This window comes from Lycium barbarum, chromosome 4 (genome assembly GCF_019175385.1).
Source record: "Lycium barbarum isolate Lr01 chromosome 4, ASM1917538v2, whole genome shotgun sequence".
Taxonomy (NCBI): domain Eukaryota; kingdom Viridiplantae; phylum Streptophyta; class Magnoliopsida; order Solanales; family Solanaceae; genus Lycium; species Lycium barbarum.
Genome location: NC_083340.1, coordinates 146,912,674 through 146,929,237, shown reverse-complemented (window position 1 = coordinate 146,929,237; position 16,564 = coordinate 146,912,674). Strand labels below are relative to the sequence as shown.

At 32.9% G+C, this 16,564-nt stretch overlaps 2 protein-coding genes across 2 annotated transcripts; one reads left to right on the top strand and one right to left on the bottom strand.

Annotated features, from left to right (window-relative positions):
- The first annotated feature begins 495 nt into the window (after positions 1-495).
- LOC132636931 (oligouridylate-binding protein 1) lies at positions 496-10,391 on the top strand. Its single transcript, XM_060354023.1, has 12 exons — positions 496-806; positions 3,934-3,995; positions 4,236-4,338; positions 6,236-6,312; positions 6,391-6,452; positions 6,543-6,630; positions 6,739-6,814; positions 6,965-6,995; positions 8,027-8,146; positions 8,501-8,586; positions 9,089-9,262; positions 9,954-10,391. Exons 1-12 carry the CDS (start codon positions 717-719, stop codon positions 10,203-10,205), a joined length of 1,221 nt encoding a protein of 406 aa, XP_060210006.1. The 5' UTR covers positions 496-716; the 3' UTR covers positions 10,206-10,391.
- A 2,995-nt stretch (positions 10,392-13,386) lies between these two features.
- LOC132636930 (protein TIFY 10A-like) lies at positions 13,387-15,492 on the bottom strand. The gene is made up of 2 exons (XM_060354022.1): positions 15,225-15,492; positions 13,387-14,144 (listed from the first exon to the last, which is right to left on the bottom strand). The coding sequence occupies exons 1-2, from the start codon at positions 15,376-15,378 to the stop codon at positions 13,600-13,602; spliced, it is 699 nt and encodes a 232-aa protein (XP_060210005.1). The 5' UTR covers positions 15,379-15,492; the 3' UTR covers positions 13,387-13,599.
- Between the last annotated feature and the right edge of the window lie 1,072 nt (positions 15,493-16,564).

The window sequence follows — 16,564 nt, the reverse complement described above, 5'->3', positions numbered from 1 at the left end:
TTAATTTTTACCCCTCAAAATGATGGTCTTTAAATTTTGTCCTTCAGACAGAATTTATATAGCACATGCAGAATTTCGCTAGGCAGATTTGCAGAATTTTACAAAGTCTGCCTTGTAAAATTCTGCCTTGTAATTTTTTCTTTTTACTGAGCTGAATTCAAATCCACGACCTCTGAGTGTTAGGGGAGAGGTAAAACTTAAAACCACTAATTTGAAGGGCAAAAATTAAAGACCACCCCAAATGAAGGGTAATCTGAACAAAAAAAGATTGTAAATTCTTATATTAAGGGCAAAATAAATTTTTTTTAAGTGAAATTATTTTTAAATATAAAAATAAATTATTATTTTGAAAACAGAGTCAAAATGAAAGTGTATCATAAACATATGTGGAGTAATAAATAAAGGGAAGCAGACTGTTACTTTTAAACTTTTTCCCATTATTATTAGTACTAACTATTCTATAAAAAAGACCTAACCTCAAAGCCAGGTGGAGTTACCTAACACCATATTTCTTTCCATCAATCTTTCAGTTTTGCAGCACTTCTCCCTCTTCTTTGAGGGTTTCTTTTCTTTTTTCTTTTTTTTCTTTTCCTTTTTTTTTTCTTTTTCAATTTTCTTCTTTTCAATCAAAACCCTAATTACCCCTTCAAATTTCCTTTATCTTTTTTTTTTTACTATTTAAATTTCCTATCTTTGCATTTGTTATTATTTAGAAAATGATGCAACAGCAAAGATTGAAACAACAACAACAACAAGCATTGATGCAACAATCACTTTATCATCCTGGTCTTTTAGCACCCCCTCAGGTATAAATTACATGTTTGCCCTTACAAAAAGTTTCCATTTTTAAGTTTTAAATTTCATGTTTTGGTTCTTGAATATCCATTCAGCTATATTAGCAGTTTACTTTCATTCCTAAGTTTTTTTTTTTTATTTAGGTTTATGGTTGTTTGTTTGAGCATTGAGTTTATGATTCTGTGTCCTATTTATTTGTGTATTATTTTGGCTGATAATTTCTCTTTGTTTATTCTCTGAAAGATTTAAATTTTCCATGTTTGCCCTTTGAAAGTTTCAATTTTTATTTTGAATTTCATGTTTTGGTGTTACCTTTTTGAGTTCTTGAATATCAATAAGCTACCAGTATTGTATTTTCATTTATGGTTTTTTTTTTTAAATCATAATTTTGGTTTCTGGATTGTTGTTTGTTTCAACATTGATTTTGTGATTCTGGGTCCTATTTTTTAGCACCCCCTAAGGTAATTTTCCATGTTTGCCCTTACAAAAGTTTCAATTTTTATTTTTAATTTAATGTTTTGGTTACCTATTTTGAGTTCTTGATGTCAATAAGCTACTAGGTACTAGCATTTGTATGTTTATTTTTGGGTTGTTGTTTGTTTCTAATATTGAGTTTGTAATTTCTCTCAAAGATTAAATTTTTCCATGTTTGCCCTTTCAAAAGTTTCAATTTTTATTTTTGAATTTCATGTTTTGGTGTTACTTATTTGAGTTCTTGAATATCAATAAGCTATTAGTATTGTATTTTCATTTATGTGTTGTTTGTTTCAACATTTAGTTTGTATTTTCCATGTTTGCCCTTTCAAAAGTTGTCAATTTTTATTTTCAATTTCTTGTTTTGGTTACCTATTTGAGTTCTTGAATATCAATAAGCTACTAGTATACTATTTCATTTATGTGTTTTTTTTTTCAGTATTGTTTGTGACTTTGGGTTTTATTTGTTTTTTTGTTGTATTTTGTTGTTTGTTTCAACACTGAGTTTGTAATTTCTCTCAAAGATTGAATTATTCCATGTTTGCCCTTTGAAAAGTTTCAATTTTTATTTTCAATTTCGGGTTTTGGTTTACCTATTTGAGTTCTTAATATCTAGTGAGTTTAATAGTTTGAATAATAATGAAGCTATTAGCGACAAGCATTTTATTTTCATTTATGGGTTGTTGGTTTTTTCAATATTGAGTTTGTGGTTCTGGTCCTACTTCTTTGTTTCTATGGTAATTTATCTCAAAGATTGGATTTTTCCTATTATTCAAGGAAGTGTTTGTCATCTTTACGTTTTGACCTCTTAACATGTATAAGATTTTACACGTCCAGTGAAGCTACAAGCATTGTGTTTATTTCCTACTATTTGTTCCCCTTCGAATTTCATGTTTTGGTTTGCCTGCTTGAGTTCTTAATCTGTAATGGGTTTACAAGTCTGAATATTAATGAAGCTATTAGGTACTAGCATTTTACTTTCATTTCTGGGTCGTCGTAAGTTTAAATATTGGGTTTGTGATTCTGAGTGCTATTTGTTTTTTTATCTTCGTATTTTGGTTTCTGGGTTGCTGTTTGTTTCAGCATTGAGTTTGTGATTCTGTGTCCTATTTCTTTGTTCTATAGTAACTTCGCTCAAAGATTGGATTTTTCCTACAATTCAAGGAAGTATTTGTCATCTTTGGTTTTGACCTCTTAATACGTATCCAGTCGCACACGTCCAATGGAGCTACAAGCATTGTGTTTGCATTTCCGGGTTATAGTTTATTTGAACATTAAGTTTAAGTTTTTGAAACAAAAGGAATTTAACTTTTATGCTGGGTTAACAAGTCTGTAGAAGCTACAAATATTGTGCTTTTCATTTCAGAATTATAGTTTGTTTGAGTATTTAGTTGAATCAAGGCCATATTTGTTAGGATTTCTTTTGTTTCATATTTTTGTTACATATTTGACCTCTCAATATGTACTGGGTTTTTTAGTTGGACTATCAAAGGAGCTACTAGCATTGTGTTTCATTTCTGGATTGGGTATGTTTGAATTTTATGTTTTTTGGTGTCGGTCACATTTTTTTTTTGGGTTACTTATTTGACTTCTTAATATGTATAGTTTAGTAGCTACAAGCATTGTCCTTTCACTTGGATTGTGCTGTGTTTAGTTTTATATTCCGTGTCATATTTGCTTGCATTTTAATTTAATATTTTGGTTACCCATGGGACTTCTTGATGTCTACTGTGTCTAAAGGTCCAAATATGAAGAAAGCTACTAGCATTGTGTTTCCATTTCTGGGTTGTAGTTTGTTTGGTTTTTTTCTTTTTCTTATAACCGTGGTGTCCGGGCCAGATTGTGAGCCTTATATTTTTCACTTTATATCATACTTCTGTTACCCATTTCTCTTCTTAGTATGTAGTGGATTTACAAGTCTGAATATCAAAGAAGCTACAAGCATGTGAATATCAAAGAAGCTACAAGCATTCTATTTTCACTTCTGACTTCTTCAGTAGTAATATGTTTGAATGTTGAAAGTTCTGAGTCTAGGTCCTAAATTTTAATGCTTGGGTAAATATTTGGTTTTGAAGAGAAATATGGCATATAGGAGAAAATTTCCAAGTTTATCTTATTCCTTAAAGTTCGTAAATAATTAGAGCAAGTGAAAAGGGGCTGGCTATATAGTGTTCTGTGAAAGATCAATGCTTTGTAGGACTTCACGCAAATTCTGTTCATTTTAAAGGATTTAATAGCATGCAGGAACATTACTGAGTTCTACGCCTTTTGGTTAAATTAGTGTATATTTTGTGTATACGGGTTAGGAAAAGTAAACAGTGAATCAGGCTAATTATTTGTGTAAAGACCCCTTTATGATTTTCCTTAAATAAGTCATAAAAAGCAATTTTTTGAAATCCTTGGGGTGGGGCATAGCAACTAACCAGCTCACTCATCTGTCCCTTTCTCCCCCCCCCCCCCCCCCCCCCTCTTTCTTCTTTTCCCCCTCCAATTTTTTTTGTAACTCGTATATGCGAGACTGTTTTGTATTTTCACAATGCATAGTCATTCTTTTATTGTCACCCAAATTACTGTTCTGAGATTCTTAGTCCATGATAACTAGGGACTGAATATTAGCGTTGATTTCCTTTTCATTTTCACTGGCGTATTGTTATTTATTTACAGATAGAGCCCATCTTGAGTGGAAATCTGCCTCCTGGATTTGATTCAAGTACTTGCAGGAGTGTGTGAGTAACTTACACACAATTTGTATCTGATAATTTGTTTCATGTTCTCAATCCTGTTTACTTTTCTTTTGCTATTGTTGATTGGTGCAAGCACTCACTTACAAGTTAATAATTGCTCTTTCATCTATTTCTTCTATGAATTTTATTTCCCAAGCAAGCTGTTCTGTATACTTATAAAAGAGGAATAATATGTTATGGAATTCCGTTAACCTCTTTTGCTTTCAACATGATCGAATACAGGTATGTCGGAAACATCCATTCACAAGTCACACAACCACTTCTTCAAGAGGTTTTCTCAAGCACCGGTCCCCTTGAGGGATGCAAACTCATAAGAAAAGATAAGGTATGGTCTTATTTTACTTAGACAAGCCATGAGAATCAATTTAAAAATCTCACCTAATTACAATAGTACAAATGATTAAGGTCTTTACTTCATTAAACATGTTAAGGTCTTTTTATTTGGCATGTGTTGTTGTTTTATGTATTTGTGCATTGGAGCAAGTCAAATTGTGATGGGAGTTCAAAATTCATGAATCAGTCTTGAGCTCTTGTAGATAAATATATTTCCAGTTTGAATCTATTGTCGTTTTTTTCTTTTAGTAAGTTATTCATAATGATGTTGTTGGTCTTATTCCTTGATTTTATGTTTCGGAGGGAAATTGTCTGGCAAGAAAAAAGCGGGTTGGGGAAGGATGTGCTGATTACAAATCAAAGCTGACCTAGGTCGACTTAGTAGCAGTCTTATATTTCTTAGTGTCGAATCTAGTTCAGAAATTATATATCTGTCTTTCTCTGGAATTTCCTATTAATAAATTAGATTTTTGTAAGAAGGCAATACTTTTGAGTACATTTATTTTATTACTCCCTCCGTCCCAATTTATGTGACACTCTCTCCTTTCTAGTCAAAAGAATGACACCTTTCTATATTTGTATAACAATTTGACTCTGAAATGTCCAATTTATTCTTAATGAAATGATTTATAGCCACACAAAGATCTATGACTTATTTTGGACCACAAGTCTTAAAAGTCTTCATTGCTTTTTATTTTTTTTTATTTTTTTTAAACACCGTGTGCAGTTAAACACCATCAAATAAATTGGGACGGAGGGAGTATAAGTTTGCAACACTAAGAAGCTATTTGTTTAGTTGTATAAGCTGTGCTAAAGGTTACTGCAGTCTACAAGTTACTGGAGATTTTGGAGTTACTAATAGTTAAACATTTGGAGTGTTTTTCTGATGTTATACACACACACACATAGATACATACATATTCCCTCTGTCCCAATTTATGTGGCACCATTTTCTTTTTAGTCTGTCCCAAAAAGAATATCACCTTTCTATAATTAAAAACAATTTAACTTTAAAATTTCCCTTTTACCCCTAATGAAATGATTTATAGCCACACAATTGTCTATGGTGTGTTTAGACCACACATTTCAAAAGTCAACCTTTCTTTCTTAAACTTTTGCCAAGTCAAATGGTGCCACATAAATTGGGACCGAGGGAGTACTATTCTTTGCATTAACAGTGATCATATCATATTTCCAACTTGTTAATCTTGACAAGTGAGCTATAGCCTAATGATAAGGACCCTCCGCCTCTAACCATAAAGTTGGAGGTTCGAGTCTCCTCGAGAGCACAATGGGGAAAGACAACTATTTGACTTGGGGTATATCACATTTACTATAAATCCAATTTTTAGTCGTATATTACTAATCCACATGTATTTTATTGCAATTCAGACAACCCCATAATATAGATCAGCAGTTCATGTGAAGTCTGAAAATGGTTTGAGATTCTCCCTTTGGTTGTTGTTAGGAGTGGCAAACGGGCGGGTCGAAAACTAGCTAAACGAAAACGGATAAAATATCCGACCCGCCTATATTTAACACGAATAAAAAATGGGTTAACCTACGGATAATATGGCTATCTACATTGTCCACGGTTCAGGAATAGATAGATGAGAACACAAGCTAAAAGGCAAAATAAGCTTAGACTCCCAAAAAACAACTCATGAAAAATGACAAGCAGACAAATGGGTATTGATAATATGGATATCCATGTTATCCATTTTTTTTAGTGGACAACATGGATGATTCATATTTTGATCCATTTTTAAAAAGTCAGTTATCCATCGGATTGGATGGTTACTTGTTTCTTTTAACCATTTTGCCTGCCCTAGTTGTTATGATGACTAGTTAGTACGAGAGTGATATATGGTGATCCTCTTTCAATGCAGTCATCCTATGGTTTTGTGGATTACTTTGATCGCCGGTCAGCTGCGCTTGCTATTGTGACACTTAATGGGAGGCACTTGTAAGAGCTTAAACAAAAAAAGTTACTTCATAGTTCAATAGTTTGCTGCATGGTTTTGGCCTAACTTGTAAATCACAGGTTTGGGCAGCCTATAAAAGTTAACTGGGCGTATGCCAGTGCTCAAAGAGAGGACACATCAAGTATATATCTTACACATCTCCTTTTTCGATCCTCTTATTATTTTTTACATTATCTTTTTAAGAACTAAAACTGTTTCTTCTCACTTACAGATCATTTTAACATATTTGTGGGTGATCTTAGTCCGGAGGTTACAGATGCCACATTGTTTGCATGCTTTTCAGTATACCCTGGCTGCTCGTACGTTCCACTCTTTGTTTATTTTGTACTATACACGTTCTCCTGGCATTCGTATTCAGAAAAAATGGCTAGGTATACTCAATGCTACATTAATGTTTTCTCTTGCAGAGATGCAAGAGTGATGTGGGATCAGAAAACAGGCCGTTCAAGGGGGTTTGGGTTTGTTTCCTTTCGTAACCAGCAGGTATTAACCTGGCTAAATGCAATCTTCTGATGCTTTGCTTCTTATGGTTGTATCTTTAGCCCTGCAGAAAGAAAACCCCCCGTCCATAAAAAGCATTTATTTTGTATCTTTTTAATAGTGCCGTGTACTTGTTTGGTGTGTTTTGTGCAGGAAGCGCAAAGTGCAATAAACGATATGAATGGTAAGTTCAAATATTTGGTATACTACTATACATTCTTGTTTCTCCATTATATTTGTATACCCTTAAAACAATCTCATCAAATTAAGACCATTGTGTTTGTAGAGAAACTTTTTACCATCCATCTACTATTGGAAAAAATGTGGTTGTACCTATTTATATTCCTTATGTTGGTTCGAGGGTAGCCCTAGATGTGTAACCATGATGATGAGTGAACGTGTTAAAAGGGACAGGGTAGACTTAAAATCATTTGGGTGGAAGTTGTCTTGAAGGAACTAAAAGGATCTATATATATGAGATACCTATTAGTTGAGAATATGTTCTATTCACGTTAGTGCTTTTACTTTATGTGCATTGCTTTTCTAGGAGTATTTAGCCCTTCAGAGATTTTATGTTGTAAACATAAAGAACTTCTAGTACTTATTATTATTATTAATTTTATTTTTATAATATTGACATGTTAGTGAAGATTCATGTAGCCGACCCCAACTTATAGGGACCGAGGCATAGTAGTAGTTGTTGCTGGTTTGATAGTAGACGCGCTTCTCTTGATTTTTGCTGTGGGCCCTTACTTTATCTGTGCACTTTATTATTACATGTTGGTCTTTAATTTTCAGAAGAAATAAGTCGTCATACCTTTCTGCCAGTGTCCATTCCAATCTAGTCCCATTTAGATTCTATTTTGATAATCTGAATTTCTACCGCATTTGTGTTCACGAACTGGAAGGTATGATGGGTGTAGGTATGCAAAAAAAGACAAAAAATAAATAAATCAAAGATGATGGACGAAAACCATTCAATCTAATTCGTAACAATTAAGGAATACAAAGATTGGCACTATCTTTCCTTTTAGGAATTACTTTCATATGGCTAATAAGTTAGCTTCTTTGCTTCATCAATTTAGAAGAGTGAATTCTATTGAAGGCACCCTGGTTTTCTTTCTTACCTAATTCGAAATTTAGTGAATTTTGTCTAAGGCGCCCCTGGTTTTCCTTTCTTGCCTAATTTGAAAATTCGCTGATTGAAAACAAAAGGAAAGTGGCTTGGAAGCAGACAAATCCGCTGCAACTGGGCAGCAAAAGGTGCTGGAGCCAATGATGATATGCAGAGTTCAGATGCCAAAAGTGTTGTTGAGTTGACAGCTGCAACATCAGGTTGGTTTTGTTGTATGCTTATATTGGCCATTACTTCTGTTTGTATTCTTGGCATACTATTTCAACTTCTGATGGCTTCGAGTCTAATACTCGTTTATATTTTAAACATCTGTATTTTTAAGTGCTTTCTATTTTTCAATTAGCTTCAGTGTTCGTTTATGATCTTTGAATATAGACCAGAGCACGTGCATATACTATGGAATTCTGTGCTATATACATAAACTAAAATAAAGTTGTGAACTATAAATATGACATGAAAGTGCGTAGTAGTGCTTGGCGGTTGCCCTATCCTTGTTTATTATGGGAACTTGTATTACGAAGAATCTTCTTTTCATTTATTTTTTCATTATGTAGATGATGGTCAAGAGAAGGCCAACGAAGACGCTCCGGAAAATAATCCCCAGTATACAACTGTTTATGTTGGCAACCTTGCTCAGGAAGTAAGTATCTTTTGAACCCTTTTAAGCTCCATTTTTATGAATTTATTATAAGTTGTAGGGATCATTCACCACTCTCTTTCCAGCCTTGTTTTCAAAGTTTAGCATCTCTGTAGGATGAGCATCAAGATGCATAAAGGATTACATAGAGCTGATGTGATTAAAATTTTATACTCCCTCCGTCCAGATTTATAAGACGATGTTTGGCTGGGCACATAGTTTAAGAGGAAAAGAAAGACTTGGGAAACTTGTGGTCTAAATCATTTCATTAAGCGTAAAAAATGGGAAGTTCGAAGTTAAATTGTTACGAAATATGGTAAGATGTTTGGGACCATCTGAAAAGGATGATGGGATGGAGGGAGAGTGACTATATCAGAAGTGGAAATAATGTTTGGAAGCTTCATAAATTGGGACGGAGGGAGTGTCACTTTTAAGCTTAGTTGGTAGGAATTTATTTGCAATTATTTAGAATATCTATTTGTTCCAACTTCCAGTTGTGTTTCAGGTCACTTCAGTTGACCTCCATCGTCATTTTCACACTCTTGGGGCTGGTGTTATTGAAGATGTCCGTATTCAACGAGACAAAGGTTTTGGTTTTGTAAGATACAGCAGTCATGCTGAAGCAGCTCGAGCTATTCAGTTGGGAAATGCCCGAATCCTTTTTGGTAAACCTGTTAAGGTACTGTGTGACGCCACGATATGAAAATTTTGGCAGTATAGGTATCCCTAGCGTTTTCTACCCCCCCCCCCCCCCCCCCCCACACACACACAGAGAAAAAGTGATTAGAAGTATGATTTGGGTTGGCAGAAAATCTGAGAATATTAGTGAACTTGGCTGTGACGTCTGTGACATTTTCATAGTCGAAAGGGAAGCGTAAGTTTCTCTAACCAAAAGAAAACAGTCGAGTATTGCATCATAATCTATCCCTTGTTTATTGAGGGATTTTCAGAACCCAATGTAGATGAAATTTAGTTTGTGTAAAGTAGGGAGGAATGTTTCGGTTGGTCAAAACTTATAAAATATTTTCTGTAAGAAAACAAGTTCTTTAAAATGAGAAAAATGACTTCAAGTTTCACAAGTGGCATTCCTTATTGATTGTGTCCTCCCCACTCTCCTACACACCTCATCTTCAACCCATCCTCGTAGCCTCCATCGCTCTACCCCTACCCCTACCCCACCTCCCATAGGATACGTCTAGATTATGTACAAATGTTTTTAGGATAATGTTTTTTGCTTATGTACCAGCAAGAAAATAAGTAGGGAACCCGCTTATTTTCCTGAAAAAACATTTTCTTTCATATCGAACACCCTTAAATCAAAGTAAAACTGATTCTGAATTATAATGGCAATTTTCTGTTTCCGTCTGCAGTGCTCGTGGGGAAGCAAGGCTACTCCACCAGGAAGCAGCTCAAACCCTCTACCACCTCCTGCTATCGGACAAGTCCCCGGTTTTTCAGCAATGGATCTCGCAGCATACGAGAGGCAGATTGCTTTGGCTAAGATGGCTAGTGCACAGGCTCTCATGCATCCTCAGGGCCAGCGAATTGGCGCTCCTAGTCAGGCTATGTATGATGGTGGCTATGGAAGCATTGCTTCAGCGCAACCACCAATGTACTACTAGTTGAGATTCAATAAAAGCAACTTTGTAAACACCACCTGTTGTTGCTACTTCACTGCTATTTTAATTTATAGGATCCTTTTGTTTTCCTATTTATTGTTAGTTTTTCAGCTTCCTTTTATAATACCTTCAGCATGTATGGATATATAGTTTGTATTCTGTTTGAGAATGAAGGTTATTTTTAGCTAATACTATGTCAGTTCATTGGATGAGCAATTATTTCCTCTTTATCTATTTTTTTGATTTATTTATTGTTTTGTCTGTTCAAAGGGGACCTAGATGTAGACCCTTTTCATCCTTTGTTTCCCAACTATTTTGTAAAATCAGGATCAGTTTATTCAAGACAATAAATGTGCAGTAGCAACTACCAAATAGAATGAACATCTTTTGGCACATTATTAGCTAGTACTCCCTTGTCCAATTTATTCATAGCTCATAGTACTAGCTAGTAGATACCAGCAGCGCATTAACAGGGGAGTAGCATCTCTCTTTCCTTAAGCTATAAGCTAAAAACTAATGGCTAGTTTGTCTCTTTCTCTCTTTGTTTTGAGAATTTTAAGGTGCATTTGGGTTAAAAAGTGATTTAATCTTTTAGGGAGTCAATAAATATGTATATGACAAAAGAAAGAACCAAAAAATAAAATAAAATGTGCATAGTCAGAATTTATGAATAATTTGTTTCTAAGTAACGACTCAATTTGTACTATTTCTTGGTGTATTACACTTATAGCAAGGCTATCCAGCAAAGTTCATAGTGATCCACCAGGATATTTTGTACCAATTCCTGGTTATCCGACATGATTGTGACAAGACAAGTCTTCTGATAAACTATCAAGATTGAACTCCAACTTCTTACGCGAAGCTATATTCACACAACTTTTTAAAATGGAGTCAAAAGTTAAATAGCGCCAAGCGCGAAATAATCCTATATGTGTAAATCTTCCCATTTTACTACTCCGTTTGTGTTGTTTTGTATTTGAGTTAACACGCAGTAATGCATTATTCATGTCACGCTGACTATAAAAACATGTGATTAAACGTGAAACATGAATATAACAATTAAGGAGTTCCCATACATATATATGGTGTCAATTTTTCAGAACTATCCAAAAAAGAAAAAGTGATTAAAACAACAATATAAGCTAAAAACTAGAAAAAAACAGCTTCGTTCTCATGACTTGCAAAAAGGAGATGGTATCAACGTTTCAATTTAATTCTTTACATTTCTTTTATTCATAGACTACTCTATAGTATTTATTAGTAGTAAAAGACTTTTAATAAGGTGGGAACAAAACGTGACTATTGTAAAGTCTTTTAAGAAATACTAGTTTATTCCATATTTAAATATTACTTTTAAGAAAAGATGCAAGTCCAACCTGACCTAACATTTTTCCTACCTACTTGGCTATCTATTTCTTGTGACCACGTTTATATTATTTTTAATTTTATTATTCATTATCTGGTGCTTATTGATCCGATTAATTTAGATTTGCGCTGAGGGTCCTATTAAACGAGAAGTATCTGTTCAAGGATCTTTTTATTCTTAAAGCTCGAATTCGGGACTGTTAATTTAGGGGAAGGATCTCATCTGTCCCACCGTTTTTGGTTTATTCATTTTTTTCCTTTTAATTTATCTTCCATTTTCACCATTTTTTCAAACCTTTGTCCGTGTTTTATTTTTCAAAACCGCGTGGTGGATAATGACGGTGGATTTTAATCTTGTTTTTATCCTTTTTGGCTTTCTATCTTTTCTTTGGGAGTGGGGCAATAATAATGGACCTTCCAATTATAAAAAAGAAATTTTCAGGTTGGAGATCTTTTTATTTTTCTTATTTTTGAGTGTTTTTTGGGAGGAGGTGGGGTGGGGGAATTGTTGGTTGTGAATAAGTGATGGTAAGAAGATGTAGGGAAGGATTTGGTCAAATTTGAATCAAATTTGAGGGGAGATATGTGTTAGATGTATAAATTACAAATGTTCTTTAGTTATATAGTCTTTTCGATAAAAAAAACAATAATGTAGGAAATCGATAAATAAAATATGTGATCATTTTCTTTTATTCAATAGTAATATGAAATCATTTCCTTCCTAAGTTATGCAGAGTGGAATATTCAAGAGCATAGTTAGGTTTGGATGAGGTTCAATTGAATCCTTCGCCGAAAATTGTTTTGAATATAGACATAATGAATTTTTTTAGACATACCAACAAAGGCGACTCGAATTGCTTTAAGTCGTAGCCCCTAAGTTTGAATCCCAAGTATGATATTCACATATTTTCATATATATGTAAATTGTTGAATTCACTTGCATAAAGTTCTTTTTCCAAATCAAATCAGTACTCCTAATTTGGTCTAAAAAATGCATTAAATGAATGAAGAAAGCCAGACCAAATTCTGACTATAATTTAGGTAGTGTAAACATTATGAGAGTTTGGCCAAGAAGAACAAAGCAAAACGTGCGAAATTTTCTTAAATAGTGTTTGGTCAATTATTAGAGGCCAACAAGATACCAAACCAATAATACAATATCACCGTATCATGTGAAACACTTACCAAAGTTAAAAAAAATATTTCAAGCAGGCATCTTTGACCTTACCCCACTTTAAGCTGTGCCTTGTTGATTGTTTCCATTACCATTTTTAGTTTTTAGTTTTTAGTTTTTGTTTTTTTTTGTTTTTTTGTTTTGTTTTGTATATGCATTAGTTTATTTATATTTTATAATCGTGATGTTCGAGTCAGTTGTTTCGCGACTTAACTATTTCATCAAATACCTCATAAGACTTTACGTTTCAGGCAACTTTGCAAAATTGGATAACTGGAAAAAAATAACTAACGGTTTTTCATTTCTATTAAAATTTAAATCCCGATCTACTAAAATTTTCACTCTTTTCCTTCATCATTTTCTCATCAATGATAGAAACTACATCACTTTGAGCCTATGTTGCTTGAATTCTTTAAAAATGTTGTTGCGCCCGTGTCAGATCCTTCAAATATGCACTACTTTTGGAGAATCCGACATGTATGCGAATGACATTTTTGAAGAGTCCAAGCAACACTATTTGACCCTTCCCTTTGAAGGAATGACTTGTTTCGCAGAGATACCTTCAAATCTTGGAAAAACAATCAATTTATTGCTTTATTTCAAGAAAACCATGGAGCCATAAAGAAAATTACAACACAAATATAATAAAAGCAAAATCAATGAAAGTTGATTAATCAAATAGTAATACATATGAGGTACTGAACAAACATCCCTAGTCTTAGTTACAAAAAATGGTACTAGTAAATATTCATAGTTAGATCAAAATGGCTTCAATCAAGCTTGAAGCCACAAAAAAGAAACTTGGGTCATTTAATAGTATTATATCAAAGCAATAGTCCTATATTCATCAAAATATAACTAAAAGTACTGCTCAGTTTTAACAAATTGAGCACCTAATCCCAACCATGCCTTGTTCTCCTCATTCTTAGAATTAGCAATTTTTTTGTTGCTGATTTGGTATGGTGCAGTTGCTGTTACTCTATCTTTTCTTTTCTCCAAGAATCTTGTAAGTGAATTTCTTCTTGCAATTGGTAAATCAGCAACAGATGGCTTTGGAATTGGGACTTGACACTTTGGGAGTTCTTGATTATTCACCATGGTATAAGAAAAATTATTTGTGGAGTTCTTGGTGTTTTTCTTGCTGGCTAATTTCATGATTTCATTTGCTTTATCAGCTGGAAAATCATCAAATACAATGACTTGTCCACCATAGAATATGGTCATTTGTGCCTTTTCTGGTTCAGTGTTTTTTGAGATTTGTTCTTTGGCAAAATCAACTTCTTGTGGGAAAAGATTCATTGGTTTTTGAGGAATTTTTTCTGATGATGATGATGATGAATCACCTGATTTTTCAATCATTGGTAACAAATTCATTGTAGTGGTGGTAGTTGTTTGTTGAGATCCTGTTTCAAGAAACATAAAAAATTTAATCAGTTTTAGTAACCAACAAAAGGTACAATCTTTGCAACCAGAAAAATGAACAAAATACTTTCAAAAACCCAAAAAAGCTTCAATCTTTGCAACCACAAACATGAAAATATACTTTCAACAACCAAAAAAAACCTACAATCTTCACTTTCAAAAACCAAAAAAAAAAAGTAGTCAGTACAATTTTTGCAACCAGAAACATGAAAGAAATACTTTTAGAAACCCAAAAATGCTACAATCATTAAAGAAACATGAAAGAATACTTTCAAAAACCAAAAACAGCTTAAATCTTCAGAAACATTATTCTAATATACCCTTAAACTAGAAACCAAAAAAGCTAGTACATTCTATCTAACTAGAAACATGAAAAAAAAATATTTCCAAAAACCCAAAAAAGCTTAAATCTTTGCAACCAGAAACATTATTCTAATCTACTCTTAAACTAGAAACCAAAAAAGCTAGTACATTCTATCTAACTAGAAACATGAAAAAAAAATATTTCCAAAAACCCAAAAAAGCTTAAATCTTTGCAACCAGAAACATTATTCTAATCTACTCTTAAACTAGAAACCAAAAAAGCTAAAATCTTTGCAACCAGAAACATGAAAAATACTTTCAAAAACCAAAAAACTACTAGTATATACAATCTTTGTAACCAGAAAGAAGAAACAATACATTCAGAAACCCAAAAAAACTACAATCTTTGCAACCAGAAACATGAAAAAAATACTTTCAAAACCCAAAAAAAAAAGAGCTTAAATCTTTGCAACCACAATAATGAGAAAATATTTTCTAAAACATAAAAAAGCTAAGATCTTTGCAACCAGAAACATTTAAAGAATACTTTCAAAACCCAAAATAATAGCTAAAAACCCCAAAAGCTACAATCTTTGCAACCAAAAACATGACAAAGTACTTCCAAACACAACAAAAAAACTTACATCTTTGCAATCAGAAACATTATACTAAAACATCCTTAAACTAGAAAATGATTCATAAAACAGCAATGGAGTAATTAAAACCTAGTTTTTTTTTTCCAGTTTTAAAGAACATACCAGTTGGTTCAAAGTTTCTGTAGATACCAAGATTATTAAGATCTCCAACAGAACCATTTTTCTTCAAGAATTGACTCAAAAGATTACAAGTTTGAGAAAACTGAGATTTCTGACCAGTAACCTTGCTTGAATCTACAATTTCTGATGACCCCATCTTGTTAAAAAAAATAATATAACAAGAATCTAATTTAGCTTGTGAGAGATATTTGAATGGTTGAATAAAAGAAACAGGAAGTGCTTGTGGAACTGTTTGTTTGATGAAGAATCTTGTTTGAGGATAATGTGTATATATAAGGGGGTAGGCGTGGTGAGGGGGGTTGGTTGGGTAAGGTGGTGGGGTAGAGTGGGTATGTGTTAAGTTTAATTTATGAATGTGGAACACATGGGGTTTTTATTTGTGGAAATATTCTCTATTCTTTTGTTTGTTTGAAATACTTTTGTGTTTGATTTGAAAAGGAAATTAAATTATTAGGGTCCTTTAGTTGCTGGTTTGGACGTGAGTTATGCTGGTATTAAATTCTGTATAAGTAAGTAATATTACGTTTAGTAACTGGTTAGGTGGTAAGTTATTCATGTATAAAATTGATAAGGTGTTTGGTTTGCAATTTAAAAAACACGCATAACTAATACTCCATCCGTTTTAATTTATGCGAACCTTCTCGGAGTACGAGGGTCAAACTTTATAACTTTGACCTTAAATTTTGACATAGATTTTTCAAGTTTGTAAAAATAAAATCTATATTTTTAGAAACTACATAAAAAATATTATAAGTCATGATAATTTATGATTCAAATAATTTAGAAAAAATGTAAGGAAAACGTGGTCAAAGAACCACCTCGAACACTCCCTAAATAGTAATAGGTTCACATAAATTGAAATAAAGGGAGTACATATATGTATAAGTTACGAGAGAATCTTTGCATTATTTTATATAGAATATAATTTGAAATAACTAATACTCCTCCGGATAAAAAAGAGTCCACTTACCAAATGAAGAAATAATTAACCTTATTCTTTCAAAATTGCCCTTATTAAATATTAAGTAATCAAATCCCAATACCTAATTAGAAGTAGTTTAGTCAAATTACTTATTTTTGCTTAGAAATTAATATTTTCTCAAGGAAGTATGATGGTTAAGTGAATACTCTTCTGATCCGGAGGGACTATATGACTAACTAATAAAGTACGTTAAAAACTAAATTCTACATAACTCATCCCTGCTTAAAATAATATATAAATTCTCTCATAACTAATCCATATGTTACTAATACCTGTGTAACTCTAAACATCTCCTTAATTTATGAACAAGGAACACATGGGGTTTTTATTTGTGGAAAAA

Excerpts from the sequence above, each read along its gene's own strand:
- LOC132636931 (XM_060354023.1), top strand. The coding sequence starts at position 717 with ATGATGCAACAGCAAAGATTGAAACAACAACAACAACAAGCATTGATG. Across the intron at positions 8,147-8,500 it reads GTTGACAGCTGCAACATCAG|ATGATGGTCAAGAGAAGGCC; the intron begins GTTGGTTTTGTT and ends TTCATTATGTAG. Across the intron at positions 8,587-9,088 it reads TTGGCAACCTTGCTCAGGAA|GTCACTTCAGTTGACCTCCA; the intron begins GTAAGTATCTTT and ends GTTGTGTTTCAG.
- LOC132636930 (XM_060354022.1), bottom strand. The coding sequence starts at position 15,378 with ATGGGGTCATCAGAAATTGTAGATTCAAGCAAGGTTACTGGTCAGAAA. Across the intron at positions 14,145-15,224 it reads CAGAAACTTTGAACCAACTG|GATCTCAACAAACAACTACC; the intron begins GTATGTTCTTTA and ends TTCTTGAAACAG.